General features: G+C 44.1%; 1 protein-coding gene and 1 non-coding gene across 3 annotated transcripts; both read left to right on the top strand.

Annotated features, from left to right (window-relative positions):
- Positions 1-19,091: 19,091 nt before the first annotated feature.
- On the top strand, positions 19,092-25,241 carry LOC119328850 (probable E3 ubiquitin ligase SUD1). 2 transcript variants are annotated; one of them, XM_037601844.1, is made up of 9 exons: positions 19,092-19,408; positions 20,095-20,775; positions 21,313-22,080; positions 22,186-22,397; positions 22,500-22,874; positions 23,576-23,727; positions 23,836-23,999; positions 24,115-24,261; positions 24,428-25,241. In XM_037601844.1, the coding sequence occupies exons 1-9, from the start codon at positions 19,133-19,135 to the stop codon at positions 24,944-24,946; spliced, it is 3,294 nt and encodes a 1,097-aa protein (XP_037457741.1). In that variant the 5' UTR covers positions 19,092-19,132; the 3' UTR covers positions 24,947-25,241. The 2 variants fall into 2 exon arrangements, with proteins under 2 accessions (XP_037457741.1, XP_037457740.1); XM_037601843.1 differs by having other exon boundaries at positions 19,093-19,408; positions 23,570-23,727.
- A 1,534-nt stretch (positions 25,242-26,775) lies between these two features.
- On the top strand, positions 26,776-26,856 carry TRNAL-AAG. Its single transcript has one exon. It is a non-coding gene; the product is annotated as a tRNA-Leu (tRNA).
- The last annotated feature ends 659 nt before the right edge of the window (positions 26,857-27,515 follow it).

Raw genomic sequence — 27,515 nt, 5'->3', positions numbered from 1 at the left:
GCTACGCCCGCACCCGCACGCCCCGGCGCCCGTGTGCCCGTGCCCGTTAAGGCCCATAGGGCCTATGACAGCCGGGGCCCATGCCCCTGAGAACGTTTAAAAAAATGAAAAAGAAAAAGAATTAAAAAAATAAAAAAATAGTTAATTAATTAATTAACTAAATTAATTAAGTTAATTAATCCTACTTAATTAATCTAATTAACCTGTTAGTCTAACTAAACAGTAATTAGATTAACCTAAACCCTAATCAACCTAACAGAGTATGACAGGTGGGTCCCACTGGACCCACACGTCAGGTTGACCAGGTCAATGGTCAACGTTCACTGCTGACATCACTCTGATGTCATACTGACGTCATCATTTACTATTCTGGATAATGTTGGATTTAAATAATTAATTAAATCCAGAAATTAATAAAATATTTAGAAAATCATATCTTTTAATCCGTAACTCGGATGGAAATAGTTTCTACATGAAAGTTGCTCAGAACGACGAGACGATTCCGGTTACGCAACCCGTTCGTCCGCCACACCCCCCTATCCTATCGAACTCGCAACTTTCTCCCTCCGGCTCCTTTGCCCGAAAACGTGAAACTCCGGGGATACTTTCCCGGATGTTTCCCCCTTCACCGGTATCACCTCATACCGCGTTAGGGCACCTCTAGCACCGATACTTGACATGTCATGCATCGCTATGCACCTGCTTGCTTAAATATTTATTGTTTCTTCCCCCTCTTCTCTCGCTAGACACCGAGACCGACATTGCTGCTGCCCAGTTCGACTACGGAGTTGACGACCCCTCTCTCTTGCCAGAGCAACCAGGCAAGCCCCCCCCTTTGATCATCCTGATATCGCCCATTCCATTCTCTCATGCTTGCATTAGATTTTGCTACTGTTAGTGATTGCTCCTATTCTGATGCATAGCCTGCTTTTGTATTTGTTGTTGTACCTTACCTGCTTATCCTAAACTGCTTAGTATAGGTTGGTTAGTGATCCATCAGTGACCCCCCACCTTGTCCTTGTTGCCCCTGCTTCATCATTGAAGACCCGATCAATGGGATTGAAGACCAGGCCCCGGCACCGCACATCACTTTCCCCTTAGTTGCTCGACACTATTGGGATACTATCGAGTGCCGAGGGTGAGACCTCTACAACACTTCTGATGTTAACCCTGTAGTGTAGCTATTCGGTCGTGGTCATCGAGGGTGATTTCCTCTTTAACCACTTCCGATACGACTCTGTCGTGCAACCCCTCAAGTGTGAACCTCGGGGGTGATTCCTCTTACGTTCACCTTGATGATTACATCGAGTGGAATTCATCGGGGGTGATTCCTTGGGTTTTCCCCTTGATGTTTGGACACACGGATACTTGGACTTTATAACTGTTACTTGGAAGGGCGGGTCGACCCTGAGGGGTACCCGCGAGTGATGTGGAGATGGGTTGACCTGGAAGGTGCCCGAGAGATAATTACGAGGCGAGGCCGGGCATTCCTAGCCCTTGCCGCAAGTCCTCGAGACGGGGCAACGGGGTCACATCTTTCGTGAGTCTCTGCTTGTTACCGCACGTTCCTAATCCACTACGATTTGGATATTTGATCCGAGGGGCCTCTGGCCTGATAGCACTAACCATCACGTGGGCATAGTATGGGCGTTCTGCATCGTGTACATCAGCCGAAGCTTAATAGACGTCAGCGACGGAGCAGCGCGCGCCGGGTTGGACTGGTAAGCTCCTGCCTTTTTAGGGAGGTAGCTAGGTCTGCTCACCGGCTGCGTACGCAACGTGCAGGAGTTTCCGGGGAGATGGCCCATGACCCCTGGGGGGCATAGGTTTAGTCCGGCGTGCTTGACCTCTCTATTAAGCCTAGGTCGGGTTGCGGCGTATTGTTTGGCCGAGGCCGGGCATGACCCAAGAAAGTGTGTCCGGCCGGAGTTATGCGAGCGTGGTGGGTAAGTTGGTGCACCCCTGCAGGGAAGAAAACATCTATCGATAGCCTGTCCTACGGTAACGGACACTTGGAGTTGTATCCCGATCGATACAACTAGAACTGGATACTTGTGATGAGAATTGGATTGTGATGAGAAATGGATAGTATGGCTCTGGGATTTCTTTCTCGCAGGGAGTCGAGAAAGGATCTCCGGCCGAGGTTGATAACACTACTACTACTTTACTTTATGCTACTCTACTCCCTCCTGTTTGCTGCAAGATGGTGGTTCTAGAAGATGCTAGTCTTCGATAGGACTAGACCTTCTCTCTATTCTGGCATTTCTGCAGCCCAGTCCACATATACAGCCTTCCTTTGATAATGTTGCATATGTAGTGTAGATCCTTGCTTGCGAGTACTTTGGATGAGTACTCACGGTTGCTTTGCTCCCCCTTTTCCCCCTTCTTTCTTCTTTCTGGTTGTTGCAACCAGATGGTGGAGTCCAGGAGCCAGATGCCACCTTTGACTACTGCTGCTACCCCGAGGGTGCCTACTACCACGTGACGGACGCCGACGACCAAGAGTAGTTAGGAGGCTCCCAGGCAGGAGGCCTTGCCTTTTCGATCGTAGATGCTTTTGTGCTAGCCTTCTTAAGGCAAACTTGTCTAACTCATGTCTGTACTCAGATATTGTTGCTTCCGCTGACTTTTGTGTATTCGAGCTTATGTATTCGAGCCCTCGAGGCCCCTGGCTTGTAATATAAAGCTTGTATTATTATAATTTGTGTCTAGAGTTGTGTTGTGATATCTTCCCGTGAGTCCTTGATCTTGATCGTACACATTTGCGTGTATGATTAGTGTACGATTGAATCGAGGGCGTCACAGTACGATACTTGCCCGAGATTCGATCGTCGGTATCCCGATACCTTGTTCAATCTCGTTACCGGCAAGTCTCTTTACTCGTTCCGTAACACATCATCCCGTGATCAACCCCTTGGTCACATTGTGCACATTATGATGATGTCCTACCGAGTGGGCCCAGAGATACCTCTCCGTTTACACGGAGTGACAAATTCCAGTCGCGATTCGTGCCAACCCGACAGACACTTTCGGAGATACCCGTAGTGCACCTTTATAGCCACCCAGTTACGTTGTGACGTTTGGTACACCCAAAGCACTCCTACGGTATCCGGGAGTTGCACAATCTCATGGTCTAAGGAAATGATACTTGACATTAGAAAAGCTTTAGAATACGAACTACATGATCTTGTGCTAGGCTTAGGATTGGGTCTTGTCCATCACATCATTCTCCTAATGATGTGATCCCGTTATCAACGACATCCAATGTCCATGGTCAGGAAACCGTAACCATCTATTGATCAACGAGCTAGTCAACTAGAGGCTTACTAGGGACATGGTGTTGTCTATGTATCCACACATGTATCTGAGTTTCCTATTAATACAATTATAGCATGGATAATAAACGATTATCATGAACAAGGAAACATAATAATAATCAATTTATTATTGCCTCTAGGGCATATTTCCAACAGTCTCCCACTTGCACTAGAGTCAATAATCTAGTTCACATCGATATGTGATTAGCACTCACAGGTCACATCGCCATGTGACTAACACCCAAAGAGTTTACTAGATCAATAATCTAGTTCACATTTTCCATGTGATTAACACTCGATGAGTTCTGGGTTTGATCATGTTATGCTTGTGAGAGAGGTTATAGTCAACGGGTCTGAACCTTTCAGATCCGTGTGTGCTTTACAAATCTCTATGTCATCTCCTAGATACAGCTACCACGTTCTATTTGGAGCTATTCCAAATAATTGTTCTACTGTACGAATCCAGTTTACTACTTAGAATAATCTAGATTAGTGTCAAAGTTTGCATCGGCGTAACCCTTTACGACGAACTCTTTTACCACCTCCACAATCGAGAAAATTCCTTAGTCCACTAGTTACTAAGGATAACTTTGACCGCTGTCCTGTGATCCATTCTTGGATCACTCTTGTACCCCTTGACTGACTCATGGCAAGGCACACTTCAGGTGCGGTACACAGCATAGCATACTGTAGAGCCTATGTCTTAAGCATAGGGGACGACCTTCGTCCTCTCTCTCTATTCTGCCATGGTCGAGCTTTAAGTCTTAACTTCATACCTTACAACTCAGGGAAGAACTCCTTCTTTGACTAATCCATCTTGAACACCTTCAAGATCATGTCAAGGTATGTGCTCATTTGAAAGTACCATTAAGCGTTTTGATCTATCCTTATAGATCTTGATGCTCAATGTTCAAGTAGCTTAATCCAGGTTTTCTATTGAAAACACTTTCCAAATAACCCTATATGCTTTCCAGAAATTCTACGTCATTTCTGATCAACAATATGTCAACAACATATACTCATCAGAAATTCTATAGTGCTCCCACTCACTTCTTTGGAAATACAAGTTTCTCATAAACTTTGTATAAACCCAAAATCTTTGATCATCTCACCAAAGCGTACATTCCAACTCCGAGATGCTTACTCCAGTCCATGGAAGGATCGCTGGAGCTAGCATACCTTTTAGCATCCTTAGGATCGACAAAACCTTTCTGATTGTATCACATACAACCTTTCCTTACGAAAACTGGTAAGGAAACTTGTTTTGACATCCATCTGCCAGATTTCATAAATGCAGCTTGTGCTAACATGATTCTGACGGACTTCAAGCATCGCTACAGAGTGAGAAAGTCTCATCGTAGTCAACTCCTTGAACTTGTCGGAAAACATCTTAACGACAAGTCGAGCTTTCTTAATGATGATACTTACCATCATTGTCCGTCTTCCTTTTAAAATCCATCTGTACTCAACAGCCTTACGACCATCGAGCTGTTCCGCCAAAGTCTACACTTTGTTTTCATACATGGATCCTCTCTCGGATTTTATGGCCTCGAGCCATTTATCGGAATCCGGGCCCACCATCGCTTCTCCATGGCTCGTAGGTTCATTGTTGTCTAGCAACATGACTTCCAAGACAGGATTACTGTACCACTCTGAAGTAGTACGCGTCCTTGTCGTCCTACGAGGTACGGTAGTGACTTGATCTGAAGTTTCATGATCACTATCATAAGCTTCCACTTCAATTGGTGTAGGTGCCACAGGAACAACTCTTTGTGCCCTGCTATACACTAGTTGAAGTGACGGTTCAATAACCTCATCAAGTCTCCACCATCCTCCCACTCAATTCTTTCGAGAGAAACCTTTCCTCGAGAAAGGACCCGATTCAAGAAACAATCCATATTGCTTTCGGATCTGAATTAGGAGGTATACCCAACTATTTTGGGTGTCCTATGAAGATGTATTTTATCCGCTTTGGGTTCAAGCTTATCAATCTGAAACTTTTTCACATAAGCATCGCAGCCCCAAACTTTTAAGAAACGACAACTTAGGTTTCTCTAAACCATAATTCATACGGTGTCATCTCAACGGAATTACGTGGTGCCCTATTTAAAGTGAATGTGGTTGTCCCCAATGCCTAACCCATAAACTATCATGGTAATTCGATAAGAGACATCATGGTATGCATCATATCCAATAGGGTGCAGTTATGATGTTCGGACACACCATCACACTATGGTGTTCCAGGCTGTATCAGTTGTGAAACAATTTCCACAATGTCTTAATTCTGTGCCAAACTCGTAATTCAGATATTCATCTCTATGATCATATCATAGATATTTTATCCTCTTGTCACGATGATCTTTCAACTTCACCCTGAAATTACTTGAACCTTTCAATAATTCAGACTCGTGATTCATCAAGTAAATATACTCAACATCTACTCAAATCATCTGTGAAGTAAGAACATAACAATATCCACTACACGCCTCAACACTCATTGGACTGCACACATCAAAATGTATTACTTCCAACAAGTTGCTTTCTGGTTCCATTTTACTGAAACCGAGGCTTTTAGTCATCTTGCCCATGTGGTATGATTTGCATGTCTCAAGTGATTCAAAATCAAGTGAGTCCAATTGGTCCATTTGCATGGAGTTTCTTCATGCATATACACCAATAGACATGGTTCGCATGTCTCAAACTTTTCAAAAATGAGTGAGTCCAAAGATCCATCAACATGGAGCTTCTTCATGCATTTTGTACCGATATGACTTACGTGGCAGTGCCACAAGTAGGTGGTACTATCATTACTATCTTTTGGCATGAACATGTGTATCACTACGATCGAGATTCAATAAACCATTCATTTTAGGTGTAAGACCATTGTAGGTATTATTCAAATAAACAGAGTAACCATTATTCTTCTTAAATGAATAACCGTATTGCGATAGTCATAATCCAATCATGTCTATGCTCAACGCAAACACCAATCTCGATGGTAGAGGGAGCGTGCGATGCTTGATCATATCAACATTGGAAACACTTCCAACACATATCGTCAGCTCACCTTTAGCTAGTCTCCGTTTATTCCGTAGCTTTTATTTCGAGTTACTAATACTTAGCAACCGAACCGGTATCTAATACCCTGGTGCTAGTAGGAGTACTAGTAAAGTACACATCAACATAATGTATATCCAATATACTTCTATCGACCTTGCCAGCCTTCTTATCTACCAAGTATCTAGGGTAATTCTGCTCCAGTGGCTGTTCCCTTTATTACAGAAGCACTTAGTCTCGGGTTTGGGTTCAACCTTGGGTTTCTTCACTAGAGCAGCAGCTGAATTGCCGTTTCATGAAGTATCCCTTCGTGCCCTTGCCCTTCTTGAAACTAGTGGTTTCACCAACCATCAACAATTGATGCTCCTTCTTGATTTCTACTTTTGTGGTGTCAAACATCGCGAATATCTCAAGGATCATCATACATGTCCCTGATATATTATAGTTCATCACGAAGCTCTAGCAGCTTGGTGGTAATGACTTCAGAGAAACATCACTGTCTTATCTGGAAGATCAACTCCCACTCGATTCAAATGATTGATGTACTCAGATAATCTGAGCACAAGCTCAACAATTGAGCTTTTCTCCTTTAGTTTGCAGGCTAAGAAAATCGTCGGAGGTCTTATACCTCTTGACATGGGCACGAGCCTGAAATTCCAATTTCAGCCCTCGAAACATCTCATATGTTTCGCGACGTTTCAAAATCGTCTTCGGTGCCTCAACTCTAAACCGTTTAACTGAACTATCATGTAGTTATCAAAACGTGTATGTCAGATGTTCGCAACATCCACAGACAACGTTCGAGGTTCAGCGCACTGAGTGGTGCATTAAGGACATAAGCCTTCTAAGAAGCAATGAGGACAATCCTCAGTTTACGGACCTAGTCCGCATAATTGCTACTATCAACTTTCAACTAATTTTTCTCTAGGAACATATCTAAACAGTAGAACTAAAGCGCGAGCTACGACATAATTTGCAAAATCCTTTTTGACTATGTTCAGGATAATTAAGTTCATCTTGTGAACTCCCACTCAGATAGACATCCCTCTAGTCATCTAAGTGATTACATGATCCGAGTCAACTAGGCCGTGTCCGATCATCACGTGAGACGGACTAGTCAACATCGGTGAACATCTTCATGCTAATCGTATCTACCATACGACTCATGCTCGACCTTTCGGTCTTCTGTGTTCCGAGGCCATGTCTATACACATGCTAGGCTCGTCAAGTCAACCTAAGTGTTTGCATGTGTAAATCTGTCTTACACCCGTTGTATGTGAACGTTTGGATCAAACACCCGATCATCACGTGGTGCATTGAAACAACGAACTGTCGCAACGGTGCACAGTTAGGGGGAACACTTTCTTGAAATTTTAATGAGGGATCATCTTATTTACTACCGTCGTTCTAAGTAAACAAGATGCATAAACATGATAAACATCACATGCAATCAAATAATAGTGACATGATATGGCCAATATCATATAGCTCCTTTGATCTCCATCTTGGGGCTCCATGATCATCATCGTCACCGGCATGACACCATGATCTCCATCATCATGATCTCCATCATCGTGTCTTCTTGAAGTTGTCACGTCATCTATTACTTCTACTACTACAGCTAACGGTTAGCAATAAAGTAAAGTAATTACATGACGTTTATGTAGACACGCAGGTCATAAATAAATTAAGACAACTCCTATGGCTCCTGCCGGTTGTCATACTCATCGACATGCAAGTCGTGATTCCTATTACAAGAACATGATCAATCTCATACATCACATATATCATTCATCACATCCTTTTGGCCATATCACATCACATAGCATACCCTGCAAAAACAAGTTAGACGTCCTCTAATTGTTGTTTGCATGTTTTACGTGGCTGCTATGGGTTTCTAGCAAGAACGTTTCTTACCTACGCAAAGACCACAACGTGATATGCCAATTGCTATTTACCCTTCATAAGGACCCTTTTCATCGAATCCGATCTGACTAAAGTAGGAGAGACAGACACCCGCTAGCCACCTTATGCATCTAGTGCATGTCAGTCGATGGAACCAGTCTCACGTAAGAGTACGTGTAAGGTCGGTCCGGGCCGCTTCATCCCACGATGCCGCCGAATCAAGATAAGACTAGTAACGGCAAGCATATTGAACAAAATCAACGCCCACAACTACTTTGTGTTCTACTCGTGCATAGAAACTACGCAATAGACCTAGCTCATGATGCCACTGTTGGGGAACGTAGCAGAAATTCAAAATTTTCCTACGTGTCACCAAGATCTATCTATGGAGAAACCAGCAACGAGGGGAAGGAGAGTGCATCTACATACCCTTGTAGATCGCTAAGCGGAAGCGTTCAAGAGAACGGGGTTGATGGAGTCGTACTCGTCGTGATTTAGATCACCGATGATCCTAGTGCCGAACGGACGGCACCTCCGCGTTCAACACACGTACAGCCCGGTGACGTCTCCCACGCCTTGATCCAGCAAGGAGAGAGGGAGAGGTTGAGGAAGACTCCATCCAGCAGCAGCACAACGGCGTGGTGGTGATGGAGGAGCGTGGCAATCCTGCAGGGCTTTGCCAAGCACCTACGGGAGAGGAGGAGGTGTCACGGGAGGGAGGAAGGCGCCAGGGCTTCTTGTATGGATGCCCTCACTCCCCTCCACTATATATAGGGGCAAGGGAGAGGGGGGAGGAGCAGCCTTGCCCCTTCCTCCAAGGAAGGGGTGCGGCTAAGAGGGGGGGAGGAGTCCATCCTCCCCAAGGCACCTCGGAGGTGCCTTCCCCCTTGAGGACTCTTCCCTCCCCAAGTTTCCTTGGCGCATGGGCCTCTTGGGGCTGGTGCCCTTGGCCCATATAGGCCAAGGCGCACCCCCTACAGCCCATGTGGCCCCCCGGGGCAGGTGGACCCCCCCGGTGGACCCCCGGACCCCTTTCGGCACTCCCGGTACAATACCGATAAAGTGCGAAACTTTTCCGGCGACCAAAACAGGACTTCCCATATATAAATCTTTACCTCCGGACCATTCCGGAACTCCTCGTGACGTCCGGGATCTCATCCGGGACTCCGAACAACATTCGGTAACCACATACAAACTTCCTTTATAACCCTAGCATCATCGAACCTTAAGTGTGTAGACCCTACGGGTTCGGGAGACATGCAGACATGACCGAGATGACTCTCCGGTCAATAACCAACAGCGGGATCTGGATACCCATGTTGGCTCCCACATGTTCCACGATGATCTCATCGGATGAACCACGATGTCAAGGACTTAATCAATCCCGTATACAATTCCCTTTGTCTATCGGTACAATACTTGCCCGAGATTCGATCGTCGGTATCCCGATACCTTGTTCAATCTCGTTACCGGCAAGTCTCTTTACTCGTTCCGTAACACATCATCCCGTGATCAACCCCTTGGTTACATTGTGCACATTATGATGATGTCCTACAGAGTGGGCCCAGAGATACCTCTCCGTTTACACGGAGTGACAAATCCCAGTCTCGATTCGTGCCAACCCAACAGACACTTTCGGAGATACCCGTAGTGCACCTTTATAGCCACCCAGTTACGTTGTGACGTTTGGTACACCCAAAGCACTCCTACGGTATCCGGGAGTTGCACAATCTCATGGTCTAAGGAAATGATACTTGACATTAGAAAAGCTTTAGCATACGAACTACATGATCTTGTGCTAGGCTTAGGATTGGGTCTTATCCATCACATCATTCTCCTAATGATGTGATCCCGTTATCAACGACATCCAATGTCCATGGTCAGGAAACCGTAACCATCTATTGATCAACGAGCTAGTCAACTAGAGGCTTACTAGGGACATGGTGTTGTCTATGTATCCACACATGTATCTGAGTTTCCTATTAATATAATTATAGCATGGATAATAAACGATTATCATGAACAAGGAAATATAATAATAATCAATTTATTATTGCCTCTAGGGCATATTTCCAACAGTTTCCTAGCAACAAAGTCTCTCTTATCATAACGTTGATTCTTTGATTGTGGATTATCAAGATCAACAACAGGTTCAATTTCTACATCATTATCACTACTAGGTTGAGCATCATCATGAACATCATCATTGACATTTTCATTAGGTTCATGTTCATTACCAGATTGTGTTTCAGCATCAGAAATAGATATATCATTTGATTCTTGTCAGGTGGTTCAGCAATAGGTTCACTAGAAGTTTGCAAAGTCTTCTTCCTTTAGAAGAACTAGGTACATCAATATTATTTCTCTGAGAATCTTGCTCAATTCTCTTAGGGTGGCCTTCAGGATACAGAGGTTCCTGAGTCATTCTACCAGTTCTAGTAGCCACTTTAATAGCATAATCATTTTTATTACTATTCATTTCATTGAGCAAATCATTTTGAGCCTTAAGTACTTGTTCTACTTGAGTGGTAACCATAGAAGCATGTTTAGTAACAAGTTTAAATTCACCTCTAACCTCAGCCATGTAATTACCCAAGTGTTTAAGCATATCGGAATTGTATTTCAATTGTCTACCAAAATAAGCATTGAAGTTTTATTGTTTGACAATAAAATTATCAAACTCATCTAAGCATTGTCTAGCAGACTTATAGTGAGGGATATCACCTTCATCAAATCTATAGAGAGAATTTACCTTTACTACCTGTGTCGGGTTATCAAGATCAGGAGGTTCTTCAATGGGTAATGGATCAAGATCATATATTTCTTCAACATGAGGTAGATTAAGACCATGTATTTCTTCAATAGGAGGTAAATTCTTAACATCTTCAGCTTTAATACCTTTTTCTTTCATAGATTTCTTTGCCTCTTGCATATCTTCAGGACTGAGAAATAGAACACCTCTCTTCTTCGGAGTTGGTTTAGGAATTGGCTCTGGAGCTGGCTCAGGATGTGTCCAATTATTTTCATTTGTCAACATATTATTCAGTAGAATTTCAGCTTCATCCGGTGTTCTTTCCCTGAAAACAGAACCAACACAACTATCCAGGTAATCTCTGGAAGCATCGGTTAGTCCATTATAAAAGATATCAAGTATTTCATTTTTCTTAAGAGGATGATCAGGCAAAGCATTAAGTAACTTGAGAAGCCTCCCCCCAAGCTTGTGGGAGACTCTCTTCTTCAATTTGCACAAAGTTGTATATTTCCCTCAAAGCAGCTTGTTTCTTATGAGCAGGGAAATATTTAGAAGAGAAGTAATAAATCATATCCTGGAGACTATGCACACAACTAGGATCAAGAGAATTAAACCATATCTTAGCATCAGCCTTTAATGAGAACGGAAATATTTTAAGGATATAAAAGTAGCGAGATCTCTCATCATTAGTGAACATGGTGGCTATATCATTTAATTTAGCAAGATGTGCCACAACAGTTTCAGATTCAATGCCATGAAAAGGATCAGATTCAACCAAAGTAATTATATCAGGATCAACAGAGAATTCATAATCCTTATCGGCAACACAGATAGGTGAAGTAGCAAAAGCAGGGTCAGGTTTCATTCTATCTCTAAGAGATTCCTTGTTCCATTTAATTAATAGCCTCTTGAGTTCATAACTATCTTTGCAAGCTAAAATAGCTGCAGAAGCTTCCATATCAAAAACATAACCCTCAGGAATAACAGGCATATCTTCATCATCACATTCATCAATATAATCAGTTTCAATAATTTCTTTCTCTCTAGCCCTAGCAATTTGTTCATCAAGAAATTCACTAAGGGACAAAGTAGTATAAAGCATAGAAGTAGTTTCATCATAAGTATCATGCATAGCAGAAGTGGCATCATCAATAACATGCGACATATCAGAACGAATAGCAGAAGCAGGTTTAGGTGTCGCAAGCTTACTCATAACAGAAGGTGAATCAAGTGCAGAGCTAGATGGCAGTTCCTTACCTTCCCTCGTAGTTGAGGGATAAATTGTTGTCTTAGCGTCTTTCAAGTTCTTCATAGTGTCCAGCAGATATAAATCCCAAGTGACTCAAAGAATAGAGCTATGCTCCCCGGCAACGGCGCCAGAAAATAGTCTTGATAACCCACAAGTATAGGGGATCGCAACAGTTTTCGAGGGTAGAGTATTCAACCCAAATTTATTGATTCGACACAAGGGGAGCCAAAGAATATTCTCAAGTATTAGCAGTTGAGTTGTCAATTCAACCACACCTGGATAACTTAGTATCCGCAGCAAAGTGTTCAGTAGCAAAATAATATGATAGTGGTGGTAACGGTAAAAAAAGTAACGGAAGCAAAAGTAATATTTTTGGTGTTTTGTAGTGATTGTAACAGTAGCAACGGAAAAGTAAATAAGCGTAAACCAATATAGGAAAAGCTCGTAGGCATTGGATCGGTGATGGATAATTATGCCGGATGCGGTTCATCATGTAACAGTCATAACATAGGGTGACACAGAACTAGCTCCAATTCATCAATGTAATGTAGGCATGTATTCCGAATATAGTCATACGTGCTTATGGAAAAGAACTTGCATGACATCTTTTGTCCTACCCTCCCGTGGCAGCAGGGTACTAATGGAAACTAAGGGATATTAAGGCCTCCTTTTAATAGAGAACCAGAACAAAGCATTAGCACAAAGTGAATACATGAACTCCTCAAATTATGGTCATCACCGGGAGTGGTCCCGATTATTGTCACTTTGGGGTTGCCGGATCATAACACATAGTAGGTGACTATAGACTTGCAAGATAGGATCAAAAACACACATATATTCATGAAAACATAATAGGTTCAGATCTGAAATCATGGCACTCGGGCCCTAGTGACAAGCATTAAGCATAGCAAAGTCATAGCAACATCAATCTCAGAAAATAGTGGATACTAGGGATCAAACCCTAACAAAACTAACTCGACTACATGATAGATCTCATCCAACCCATCACCGTCCAGCAAGCCTACGATGGAATTACTCACGCACCGCGGTGAGCATCATGAAATTGGTGATGGAGGATGGTTGATGATGACGACGGCGACGAATCCCCCTCTCCGGAGCCCCGAACGGACTCCAGATCAGCCCTCCCGAGAGGTTTTAGGGCTTGGCGGCGGCTCCGTATCGTAAAACGCGATTATTTTTCTCCTTGATTTTTTCTCCCCAAAAGCAAATATATAGAGTTAGAGTTGGCGTCGGAGGATCTCCAGGGGGCCCATGAGGTAGGGGGCACGCCCTAGGGGGGCAGGCGCGCCCCCCACCCTCGTGGACAGGTGGTGGGCCCCCTGGCCTTCATCTTTGGCAAGGATTTTTTATTATTTTCGAAAAGTTGTTCCGTGGAGTTTTAGGTCATTTCGAGAACTTTTGTTTCTGCACATAAATAACACCATGGCAATTCTGCTGAAAACAGCGTCAGCCCGGCTTAGTTCCATTCAAATCATGCAAATTAGAGTCCAAAACAAGGGCAAAAGTGTTTGGAAAAGTAGATACGTCGGAGACGTATCACCAAGCACCAGACCTTGCAATAGTTCTTCGAAACTACGCACGAAGATATCTGGAAGGTGCTCTTCAAGGGCAACGAGACGCCGCTGGAGACCACCGAGGACCCCGGGCACGATCTGGCCCATCCCGCCAGTGCGGTAAGTCTTTCACGTTTCAAGGTGTATCCTCTACTTGCTTATTCAAGGAAGATACCTAAACTTCACTATTTATTTTCTCAGGTATGGACAGAGAAAACGGAGTGGATTAAGTGTCCGACTCCATTGCCCGAGGAACCAGCCATCCCGCTTCTGACGAAGATGCTGGTCCCGGCGCCTTACCAGGCGCCGGAGAAGAAGGCCAAGGGGGCCAGAAGTGGCCTCCGTCGCAAGGGAGTTTCGGGCATATCGTCCGAAGACAACAAGACTCACTCCTCTGCCGCCGAAGACGACGAGGAGGAGGAAGAAAGCAACTCTCCCCTAGAGGGGGGAAGGAAGAAGAGGGCGGCCTCCACAAGTCTGGAGGCAGGAGCATCCAAGAGGGGGAAGGGTTCCCTCGCGGATAACTCCGCGTGGGATGTTGACAGCAGCCCAGAGCCGCGCCCCCGAAACAAGCCCCTGGCCGCATCGTAAGTACTAAAAAACCCTGATGCATCCATATATTCGGCATCTCTACTTCATAGCTTTAACATGTTGAATTATGCAATTGCAGTCCGGCCCACGACAGCTCCCTGCGATCCTCATCAGGGGGTTCGCTAGATTCGAAGGTGATGGCCACCGAGTCACCGCCGATGGCTTACTCTCCCAAGGCCAAGGGCAACACCGAGGTGCTGTCCCGAAGGACATTCCCAGGACAGGGAGAGGTTCAGGGCCGTCAGGGTGGCGCCGGAGGGTGAACCTTCGGCCATCGGACACCTTGGGGAGAAAATCCCCATGGAAAGTGGCGATGGGGGCCATATCCAATTCGGCCCCCTGCCGAATACCATCCCAGAGACCCACTCGGCTCCGGAATCAAGCGAGGAGCCTCCTCCGAAGGGAGGAGGTGCGCCTATTCCACCGGTGACCTCTGTCCATCCAGAGGCACCGGATAATCTGCTGGAAGCGCTACGAGGCGCTTCCATTGTGGAGGAACACCGTATCCTTATGGGTACGGTGGTTGAGAGGGTTCAGTCCGTCAAGAGCGGACTGACCGAAGCCTGCACCAGCCTACTGACAGGCTTTGAGGTAAGCGACGCAAAAGAGAAAGTCATAGTATAGACAGTAGCCCCTGAGACACTGTCCAGTGTTCGGAAAGAAAAGTCGGATAGAGGATCAAGTAATTTTTGCAGGAAACTAACTAAATATGTCTTATGTGAATAAGCAGGCGTCGTTGTTGGCCGCAACCTCTCATGCTGCTGAGGTCTCCAGACTAAAGCAAAGTCTGGAGTGGGCCGAAGAAGAGCTCGGCCTTGTAAAAAGGCAGTTGGAGGACAAGCAAGGTATGTGGTGACTTGCTGTATATTCGGAAAGAATAAATGATGTGTATTGACCGTAGTGCCATGATATTTGTAGGAGCGGCGACCAAGGTCGAGGTCCTTAAAAAGGTGCTGGCCGAGGCCGAGGAGAAAGCTGCCAAGGAACAAGCCGCCCGTGAGAAGTACGAGGCCAGGCTTGATGAGGTCCAGCAAGAGCTCTAGGATGCCGTGAAGAAATGCGAGTCCTTGGAGCGCGATGTTTCGGCTCAAGAGACCGAACTCGTCAAGGCTCGCCAAAGCGCGGAAGAGGCCCGGGTTGAAGCCCAGGGCGCCCTCCAGGAGATCCAGGAAGCCAAGAAAATCGTTGCGGGTAAGGCTTTTAGTATGCAAATCAAGTATGTGAAGAAGAGGTATCTCTTACTAACCCGGATTTGGAGTTCCCCAGGGGCGTTTGTGGACCTGCCGTGCAGTGTTTCTGACGCTGCAGAATTCTTCCGAGCTGAAGAAGGGAGCTCAATGGAGAAGCTGTTCTGGTCGCAATACCTTGCGCCAGAACATCCGGTGCCCTTTAGCGATCAGCTAAAACATCTGGTCGAACTGCATAGGGGGGCCGAACTGGCCATCAAGGACTTAATAATCCGGTTGTGGCCTGCCGAAGCCATACCCAGCAGCTACTTCGGTCTCGTGAAGCGGCTAGTCGATGCATGCCCTCGGCTTGACGCCATCAAGCGGTCGGTCTGCATCAAAGGTGCGCGGATGGCCTTCGCCTGTGTCAAGATGTAGTGGGTGAAGATGAATGCCGTCACGGTCGCGACCGAGGGACCGCCCGCGGGCAAGGAGCACCGCACGCCCAAGCGACATTTTAGCGATGTCCTGGAGGGATCCCGCATTATAGCGGAGCAATGTACGAAGAATGTAATCTTTGAATGAATACATTCATATTGTCTCGCTCTGTATTGTGAAACAAGTTCGGCTATGTAATATAATGCTTGTTTAATATTTTACCTCCTGTGCGGCCCTGTTTATGAAATTTTTGAGAGTTGGCCAGTCGTCGGCTTCAGTCCCCATGTAGGTAGTACGGGGGTGTTTGGGATAGAATCTAAACACTCTTGATCCAATTGTTTGGTCCTTGAAGGAGGTGTTTAGCGCAACGAACCAGACAATCGGACTATGTAGCTTTGTCAACCTCACTTAGCCATAGGAGTTTGACAATGAAAATTTAGATGCAGCCCCTAGTATCCGAACTAGGGTACTGTAAACACCTGATCGGGTAAGAGACGATTCATCGCATAATGCGGAAAAAATCGCTAAAGATTTGAAACCTCCGAAGAGCTGACCGGCTCTCGCCGCATCATGACAGTTAGTTTTCGGCTTTCTCTACTGATGTGCTCATCCGGATAAATCAGGACACAATCGCAGTAGTTCTTCCTTTACTACCCTAGCCGATATAGCGAAACGTAAGGTAGTAAGCACAGGAGCCGGACAACCTAACTATTGACCAAAGACATTATTCGGAGCCAATGCATATAATGCTAAATTCGGGGTGCCGAACTATATTGTAAAAAGTGTTCGAACTTTATTGTCGTATTATGGGTCGAAATGAAACCCCTGGCAGATTAAAGCGTACCAAAGTGTACGGGTGCAACTTGAGAAGATTATCAAAAAAGAAAAAAGGGGTAGTAAGCTAGTGCTGCAAAAGTTGGGCCGCAAACTGTTTCTATTATAGTTTGATTAATACGTCAAAGCGTATTTGTACAAGTGGTGCAATAAGCAACCGAGCTATTTAAAATGCCACAACCAAGGGAGAGCTGCGTGCGGGTCTTGAAAACAGGTAGAGTGATCGTTAAAGAGACCACCTAGAAATTCCCTTGTACGCCAGTGCTTCTTGCCATCTTGGTGTATCCATCCTGTCGAGAGGACCGATGATCAGATCGTCAGAAGAAGCTTGCGGAAAAGAAACCTGAAAAGGATAAAAAAGAAAAAGTGAAAGTATGTGTGTCCAGGAGCAGTCGAGCCGTATTATGGATCACAAGCTAGTTATGCCTTCGTCTATGCCCATGGTATTTTGAGTGCGTAGTTATGTACGCGTGATACGAATGCCTTCGTCTATGTCCATGGTATTTTGAGTGCGTAGTTACGGAATTGGAAGAGATACATACAAATAATCGTTCTTCTTTATATTGTTATACATGATAATACAAAAAGTTCTCTCCCCTTCTTATTTTTATATATGTTTAGAGAGATGTAGATGTCTTATGCTGATGTTCAAAAAGAATCCATCGACAAGATGTTGACGCTATGTTGTTGGAAGGGATAAAAATTCATCAAGTTACATATAACAAAGAGACAATGACCCGCGCGTTTCCGCGGGAAGCATGATAACATATGCATAATATGTGCTAAAAGCTAAAAATATAACAGAAAGAAATTTAGGATTGTTGTTGGTTTATATTTGAAAACAATACTAAATCATATGAAGCAAGAAGCATTTGACAAAATGACGTATGAAAATATAAACTACTGAATTGAAGTAAGCGGGGTGCCATTTTAAACAAAAATGTGTAACACGATCTACATATATTTGCTCTATGCGTCCAATGTATATACCATTTATGCCCACACAAAATTAGTGAAACAACTCGAAGGGTTGGGCGCGTTTTGCTGTGCCTGGTGTTGTTGGGTTTCTTAAAAAGACATACAGTCTTAAAATATAAGGTATATAACTTTTTTAAAAAGTCAAACTATTTAAGTTTGATTATATTTGTAGAGAAATATATCAAAACCATAATATCAAATGGGTATGATATTTTCATCACAAAATGAATTTCCATACCTTTTTGTTTCATATTGTGGATGTCGATATTTTTTCTTTGAACTTGCTCAAAGTTAGAGAAATTTGATTTCCAAAAAGCTAATACCCTTTATATTTTGGAACTTACGGAATATTTAGTTTGGCGGGTGACCGAGATGATGGAGTGTATTTATTTTTATTTATAATGCGGTGATTTGATGGGACTTTCTTAGTGTGGTGTGTGTTATCCGCTAACCAATGTATATTTATATGAAAAAAAATCTACGTCGGTGGTTGCATGTACTATATTGGTGCTAAAATATCACATGGTTACTTTCTTGTTTTCTAGGTGGTGGCAGGGTGCACGGGATTAATATGTTTCTATAGGACTGATTGCTGCTGGTTGATTTGAAAAATCGTTGGCCCGGTCAAAATCGTAAACCAAGTCCAAAATAAAATAACTCAATTGAATGAAAGAGATTCAAAACTAGAGAACATACGGAAGTAAAAGAATTGAGTGGGAAAGCTACTTGAAAAAGTACCCGATTAATTACGAGACCTTAAAAATTAAGAAACATAGTGTATAATACAAACAAATTGAATGAGAGAGCTTTAAGAAATTGTTGACCTGGTCACAATCAGGTGACCAAATTTCAATTGGATACCTCAATTGAATGTGGGCTCTTTAAAATTAGGGAGTCTAGTGTCACAGAGGATGGATAGATTAGTGCACAAAATTAACTTATGACCACATTCATGACTTGATGATGTGACATGGTAACATGAAGAGAAAAAAATAAGTACTTATGACTACATGCATAATTTGATGATGTGTCATGGTTTCATGAGGAGGAAAAATAGATAGCGGATTGCAACTATTTACGATTAGAAGATACTTATATCCTCGCGACCCGGCCCGGCCCAAGCCCAAGCCCGGACCCGTTTGAGGAAGACCGCCTCGTCACCGACCGACGCGTTATTAGCGAGGAGGCGAGCGGAAAATCCTCGCCTCTTTCTTTCCCCACCCCTCCCTATCCGCCTCACCGCCCCCGGCGCGATCGCCCACGCAGCAGCCATGGCGGAGATCGTCGACCCGGCCGCCGCCGCCGCCGGCGGCGAGCCGGAGGAGCAGGAGGAGGCGCGGTCGCTCTCCACGGCCGCGGCGGCGGCCGCGGCCGCGGACGACGACGAGGACGACGAGGAGGAGGGGGACGTGTGCCGGATCTGCCGCAACCGCGGCGACGACGAGCACCCGCTGCGCTACCCCTGCGCCTGCAGCGGCAGCATCAAGTTCGTGCACCAGGACTGCCTCCTCCAGTGGCTCGACCACAGCAACTCCCGCCAGTGCGAGGTATCCTTGACCTCCCCTCCCCCTCCTCCCATCCCTAGGTAGCTATAGCTCCCTTACCCAGGGATTCGATTGGGCGGTGGCGGAATCGATCATTCATCCGGGAAATCTGCCCCTATCTGTAGGTTGGGAATGAAATTGGTCAATAGGCGCCATACCTGGATAGGGGAATTGATGTAGGGGTGATTTGGTGCATCGTAGGAATGATTTTAGCGCTCTATACGTTGCTATAATTGGTGAAGCTGCGGTTCAGAGCCATGTCCATGGAATGTTTTTTGTGAATTGTCCTTCTAGCAATAGGATCTCGTTTCGTTGGTTACTTAGGTCTTTTTCGAGAACCATGTCCATGGAATGTTTTTTGGGAAGTGCCCGTCAGGTAGTAGGATCTCGTTCGTGGCAGAGCTACTTTGGTTCTGTACCCGGTGTCAAGAGATTGGCAATCAATATGGCCATGCTATTCTGCTGACATGGTGATGATATCCTTTTAGTTGCTGCTTGCGTCATAATCCTGCGGGGCAAGTTAGTTTTAGCGCGAATATGCTGTGTTGAGGCTTCACTCACCACTCCAAGGCATGCATGATAATGGCTTTCAATTCCAACTTGCACGAAAAGGCTGATAGCGTTATACCACCATCCTGTTTGCTCTCCCCAACTCCAGTTTTAACAAACTGCGTTTCTGTGATTTTCAGGTCTGTAAGCACGCGTTCTCTTTCTCGCCTGTCTATGCTCAGAATGCTCCAACCAGACTTCCTTTCCAAGAACTTGTGTTTGGGGTTGGGATGAAAGCATGCCACGTGTTTCAGTTTGTGCTCCGGCTTGCCTTTGTTCTCTCAGTCTGGCTCATGATTATCCCCTTCATTACCTACTGGATATGGCGGTTAACATTTGTGAGAAGTCTTGGTGAAGCACAAAGGCTGTTCTTGAGTCACATCAGCGCTCAGTTGATTCTCAGTGATTGCCTACATGGATTTCTTCTCTCAGCTATCATTGTCCTTATATTTCTTGGAGCTACCTCTTTAAGGGACTATATAAGGCACTTGAGGGAACTTGGAGGACATGAAGCTGACAGGGACGATGCAGGCCGTGAAAGGCATGGTGCCCGAGCTGTCAGAAGGCTAGCTGGTCCTAATAACAGGGTTCCTGGTGCAGATGGAAATATTGATGACCTGGCTGAAGCCCAAGGGCTTGGTGCTGGGGAACTTCTGAGGAGAAATGCAGAAAATGTTGCTGCTCGATTGGAAAGACTAGAGGCCCAAGTTGAGCAGATGTTAGATGGTCTGGATGATGCGGATGGTGCGGAGGATGTTCCTTTTGATGAACTTGTTGGTATGCAAGGGCCAGTATTTCACTTGGTTGAGAATGCAATTACGGTAAGGACCTTTTCTTGTTATTCTTCTTTTAGTTACACAAAATGGGTTCCCTTGTATGTTTACATGTATCTGAACCGATATTCCAACTAATATTTTCATCCTATGCAAAGTATTAGGCTGTATTTTCTCAAAAATCTTTGGTTGGACAGCATCTGTATGGATTATCCCTACTATGTCCCCTCCAGATAGTTAGCCAGTTATATGCCTTATCTTGGTGTCCTCATTAACATGATGCTCAGCACTGTTATCTGTGACATCTATCTTGCCTTTTTCCAGACTGTTAGATGCATTAAAAGCACTATTCAATCTTGGTGTCCTCATTGGCTTCTCATCGCACTCCCAGAAATGTCATATTAATACCTGGCATGAAAGAAATATGTTTATTCTAAAATTCAGACGCATTTAGGATCCTTAAAGTGTAATTTTGATCTTTCTGTCATGTATCACCTGGTGTATTGTTAGCTTTATTGCTGTCATGCTGGCAGTGTCTGTTTCTCCCTTATTTTCTAATTTTTATATGCATATATTTCTCTTCAGGTTTTGGCCAGCAATGCTATATTCCTCATTGTTGTGATCTTCGTACCATTCTCATTGGGAAGGATTGTCCTGTATTATCTATCATGGTTTTTCTCTTCAGCCTCCAGTCCTATGCTGGCTAGGGTGATGCCATTTACGGAATCTGCTATTTCTTTGGCTAATGAAACATTGAATAGTGCTTTTAATGCCATGAAGAATTTCTCTTCCGACAGTCACAATGAAGGTGTTATTGGGCATGTGATTGAGGTGGTTACTCAGTCCTTGAAGATAAATGCCACTGGTCTTGCTGTAATGCAGGGCACTGGGAAGAGCAGTCTGGTGAAAGGAACAGCTATTGGCTCATCTTATCTTTCAGATCTGACAACTCTTGCTGTTGGATACATGTTTATCTTTTGCCTTGTCTTTTTGTACATTGGATCACTGGCTTTACTTCGATACGCCCGTGGAGAACGTTTTACTATTGGAAGACTTTATGGCATCGCTGCAATACTAGAGGCCATTCCATCTCTATGCAGGCAGTTCTTTTCTGGAATGAAGCATCTCATGACCATGGTCAAAGTTGCGTTCCTTTTGGTGATAGAACTCGGAGTATTTCCCCTTGTGTGTGGTTGGTGGCTTGATGTCTGCACTCTTAAGATGTTGGGTACAACAATTTCTCAAAGAGTTGAATTCTTTACGATGTCACCCTTGGCGAGCTCCTCGATCCATTGGCTTGTTGGGATTGTATATATGCTCCAAATAAGCATATTTGTCAGCCTTCTTCGAGGGGTATTGCTCAACTTGTCAATCCCTTTGATATTTCTGCTAGTTTACGAACTGCACACAAGGACTTGTATATCTTGTTTCTCATGTTTGTTTTGCCTTCCTGTGTAGGTACTGCGGAATGGAGTTCTTTACTTCTTACGGGATCCTGCTGATCCAAATTACAATCCTTTTAGGGACCTGATCGATGATCCTGTGCATAAACATGCTCGACGAGTCCTTTTATCTGTCGCTGTGTATGGAAGCTTGATTGTGATGCTGGTCTTCTTGCCTGTCAAACTGGCCATGCGAGTAGCTCCTAAAACTTTTCCTCTGGACATTACGTGAGTCCGATCATCCCGATATCTTTTTAATCGAGCCATTTATCTTTTCTGTCTCATTTGGTTATCTTACACTTACATCTTTTTGTTGATGTATTATTGCAGCATTTTTGACCCTTTTACCGAGATTCCAGTTGATGTGCTTCTGTTCCAAATATGCATCCCATTTGCGATTGAGCATTTCAAGCCTCGGGCAACTATTAAAGCTCTGTTGCATCATTGGTTTGCTGTGATTGGCTGGGCACTAGGCTTAACAGATTTCTTACTACCAAAACCTGAAGAAAATGCTGCTGGGCAAGAGAACTGGAATGGCAGGGCAGAAAGAAGAGATAGAGTACATGGTGGGATGGAAATGGTAGCCCCACAGCTTGAGCAGCGTATGATTCAGCATGCTGCCATAGATAATGATGGTAGGGGTAATGCAAATGAAGCCAATGACATTGCTGAAGAATCTGATGTAGATGATCAAGGAGATTCAGAGTGAGTATAATATCTAGATAGCTGTAAAAGAATAATTACTTTCTGCGCATCATTTTTGAACCTGCACAAAAGAAGATTATATTTTCTGTATATCAAAAGAATAACAGTTTAGAGTATGGTAAAAGAATAGCTACTTGCTGTTCTTACATATTTTTTGAACCTGCACAAAAGAAGATTATGTCCTATATCAAAAGTAAAACAGTTTGGAGTGTGGTTGAATTATTTTTCTTCTAACAAATTCTTAAGACTATAAACTCTGCCTTTAAATTTTAAGTGTTCTGTTGAAGCCCCTCCCTCCTCCTTTAGAGAAATCTAGCATCTATGTTAAGTAATCAGTATAAGTACGGAAATTGCTTTTGGATCATGGGGCCTCCATGGAGCCCGTCAGATTTTGAAGTTTAATGTACATAGAGATGCGTACAACATTCCTGTAAATTTCATGATGAAATATGTTTTGTTGTGAGCTACACAGACAAAAAAACATGTATTTCTAGCACATGAACTATTTGCTATGAAAGCCCATGTTTTTTTTTCAGAATTGTTTGAAACTTAAAAATCTCACTTTTGATTTCTTTAAAAATCGGGCTCCATCGTACTCTTGGAGCAAGAAATCCTCTCTTGTATTAGCATACATAATACTATTACTAAATTTTATCACTAGTTAAGTCCTCTTAATAATTCTTTACCTTTTGAAGGTACAGTTTTGCACTCCGTATCATACTCTTGCTTATACTGGCATGGATGACGCTACTCATATTCAATGCTGGAATGATTGTTATTCCTATCTCACTTGGTCGTCTTGTTTTTGAGGCTGTTCCCCGCCTGCCAATCACACATGGCATCAAGTGCAATGGTAATTTGCTGATGCTTACCTTCCCTCGTTTGCTATACAAGTTTCATATTTATGAGGTTAATGTAGTGATGCTTCACTGAACTTGTGGTTTTCTTGTCTCTTGATCAGATCTGTTCTCTTTTAGCATCGGTTGCTATATTATCTGGAGTGCAGCAGCTGGAACCAGATATGCAGTTGACTACATTAGATCACGACGTCTGGGCTTCCTGGTACAACAGATCTGCAAGTGGTGCTCTATTGTCCTGAAGAGTTCTGCTCTCCTGTCAATATGGGTAATTCATCTGGACTGAGCTTGTTGCAAGTATCTCATTTTGCATTTGCCAGTGTGGTCTATGATTGACAAGGCCTGTACTCTAGTGTCTAACCATGAATAATGTTTCTTTCCAGATCTTCGTTATCCCCGTGCTGATTGGACTCCTTTTTGAGCTGCTGGTGATTGTACCCATGAGGGTGCCTATTGACGAGAGCCCAGTTTTTCTGCTGTATCAGGATTGGGCACTTGGATTAATATTCTTGAAAATTTGGACTAGACTGGTAAGATTGCAAATCTCTGATTCTGTCTGTTCCACTTAAGCCCTCAATGACTTTGCAGTTGCTTTTAAACCATTAAACCGGATAAACTTCTTTGTAACCATGGGTAGGCACCTATAGGAATGTTCGAACTGTTTTGTTGATTGTTTTTCTTGGGTACTCTTTGCAGGTGATGCTGGATCAAATGGCACCTTTGGTTGATGAAAGCTGGAGGATGAAGTTTGAGAGAGTAAGAGAGGATGGCTTCTCCCGTTTGAAAGGTCTATGGGTCCTGCACGAAATCATTACCCCCATCATCACGAAGCTCCTTACTGCTCTATGTGTCCCATACGTCCTTGCAAGGGGTGTGTTCCCGGTGCTGGGCTACCCACTGATCGTGAACTCGGCAGTCTACCGTTTTGCCTGGCTCGGGTGCCTGATATTCAGCACGCTCTTCTTCTGCGGCAAGAGATTCCACGTCTGGTTCACCAACCTCCACAACTCCATCAGGGATGACCGCTATCTCATTGGCCGGAGGCTGCACAACTTTGGCGAGGACTCCCGTCGGTCGAACGAACCTGATGAGACTCCAGGTTCATTAGAGGACGACCTTGCGCTGATCCCTCTAGATCATCAGGACAATGACGACGTCGGGCTGAGGTTCAGGGGCAACAACCGTCATGAAGACGCGGGGGTGGTTGTCGGTTAAGCAGGAGCTTGTGACCGGCATTGTAGAGTGAATGAGTTGCCCTGTAGTGTTAGGGTAGTAGGCAAGCATTGTTGTACAACACACATAGTAGCGAGGGGAATAAGCTAGATAGAAGGATTTCGTGCCGAAAGCTGATGGTCAACTGCCTCTTTTTTTGTTCCTGTGGTAGTCGTTGCTGAATGTATATATTGGCGGAGCACCTAAGAAGACATAACCTGATGTTGTTCTGATGTAATGTGTAAGGATAAATCTGATTCGACACTGGTGTAATGGCTGATGTTTCACGTTGGACCTACTCGTTCTAGTTTTCATCTCATGGAATGATCAGCTTGCGGAATGCTCAGTTCCTAGGGCCGATGCGTTACCTTCATAGCCATCAACCACGATTTCATAGCATGGTGTATTATTATCAGTTCAGTGACAATGAAATTGGAGACTGGCGCTCCTAAGTTTGGAAAAGAATTAGAGAAACTATGCATGTATTTTTCTATGTGCAGCTTAATGACTTGTCTAGGTGTTTATGGAAAGCTAAGAATGACAGGCCCTTGTATAGGAAGAAACCAGGGAAGCTCGTGGTTTCAGTTCGAACTAAAACAACTTATTATGGATCGGAGGTACAAGGACCAAATGGCTGAAGATCAAGCCGTGCTCAGCTAACGAGGGACAACAGGTGCATCTGCCAACACTTTGACAAGCGCTCCTTCCTTCCTGGGAGCACCATCAGAACTGATCTCCAACCAACAGGTTTCAAGGCCTTCACTAACGCTGCCTGGAACACGCAAAAACTCGCCAGCATTCCGTATGATGAATTGGTGTATACATATGCAAATGAGAAAGAAGATCACATAACAAATGTTATGATCAATGCATGCTGCGAAGCTGTTGATTCTTTTTTTTTTCAAAACGGAGGCAAAAAAATTTGCCTCATCGATTAATTAAGAAGAAGAGAATTGCCCGGTTAATTTACGGAAAACCAGGCAAAAAACGATACAGACTCTCAAATGCGGACTACTCGCAAAGTAGGAAACACCAAAACTACTCAAGCGGCCCTCTAAACAAACAACAACCGCAACCCTCGACACTTGAAGAACACAATAAAACTCCTAACAAGCACACCAACGAAAACTGACCACCCTCCATCATGAAACCACAGACACCTTTCGGATGGCGCAACACTTCATGTTTTTCTTCTTTGGTTTCTCCTTACTTGGCGTCTTCTTTGCAGGGTCACTTGTCTCGCCAGATGTCGGCTGTTGAGCCACCCATTTGTCAAGAAAATCGTAAAACTCATTGAATTTCTTGGTGTCGTTGTCGTCAACCAAGGGGCTCATAGGAGCAGGCACCAACCAACCGGCAGCATCAACATCATCGACCCGAGGAACCACCGCAGGAACCATCGACAAAATCGACTTCGCCGTCTTTAGTTGCTCACATGATAGAGATGAAGTGTGTTCCTTACACAAAGTCGTCGATGAGTCCACCTCCAATCGCTCCAAGGAGAAAGGCGAAGCAAGGTTCGGACATATATCCCGAAGCTCGGGCATATCTTGATGCAGAAGCCAGAGCTCTGTTTTAAGCTCTCAAGCTTGCTTCTGCTGCTCAGCTCAACCAGGCAGCACCACACTCCTATTCACAAGCAGATACTTGCCTGCCTGAGTCATAGCTGTTGGAGACGTTCACTCCTATCCAGGCCGCTGGGAAATTATATCTGATTTTGCAAATATCTCCAGCCTGTGCCAAGCTCACGCTCTGAGTGTTAATCATATCAAGAGAGACAGTTGGCACACTATTGGGCACTAATAGAGAGCTCGAGATAAGGATATAACGAAGATCAGATGGCCGAGTTGGTCTAAGGCGCCAGATTAAGGCTCTGGTCCGAAAGGGCGTGGGTTCAAATCCCACTCTGGTCAATACCTTTTTTTCCTTCTTTTTTTCCTTCTTTTTTTCCTTTTATTATGATTTCAGATGTAGTTTTTTTTTGACGCGAAATTAAGGAGCTTTATTGCATAATTGAGATCCGGTTACATTCAGCTAAGAAGCTGCTAACTAAAAAGGATGGGCAAGAGTCCAACCAGACATCTGAAATTGAAAGTGTGGTCGCATGTTTTGCGCAAAGGTCAGCCGTATAATATTTTTGACGCGAAATTAAGGAGCTTTATTGCATAATTGAGATCCGGTTACATTCAGCTAAGAAGCTGCTAACTAAAAAGGATGGGCAAGAGTCCAACCAGACATCTGAAACTGAAAGTGTGGTCGCATGTTTTGCGCAAAGGTCAGCCGTATAATATTTTGCGCAAAGTGTGGTCAATACCTTTTTTTCCTTCTTTTTTTTCCTTTTATTATGATTTCAGATGTAGTTTTTTTTTGACGCGAAATTAAGGAGCTTTATTGCATAATTGAGATCCGGTTACATTCAGCTAAGAAGCTGCTAACTAAAAAGGATGGGCAAGAGTCCAACCAGACATCTGAAACTGAAAGTGTGGTCGCATGTTTTGCACAAAGGTCAGCCGTATAATATTTTGCCATTGAAGATGTGAGTTGCTTGCAAATTTTTTTCGTCAATAGAAAA

Source organism: Triticum dicoccoides, chromosome 7A (genome assembly GCF_002162155.2).
Source record: "Triticum dicoccoides isolate Atlit2015 ecotype Zavitan chromosome 7A, WEW_v2.0, whole genome shotgun sequence".
Lineage (NCBI taxonomy): Eukaryota > Viridiplantae > Streptophyta > Magnoliopsida > Poales > Poaceae > Triticum > Triticum dicoccoides.
This window is presented reverse-complemented; position numbering and strand designations above follow the sequence as displayed.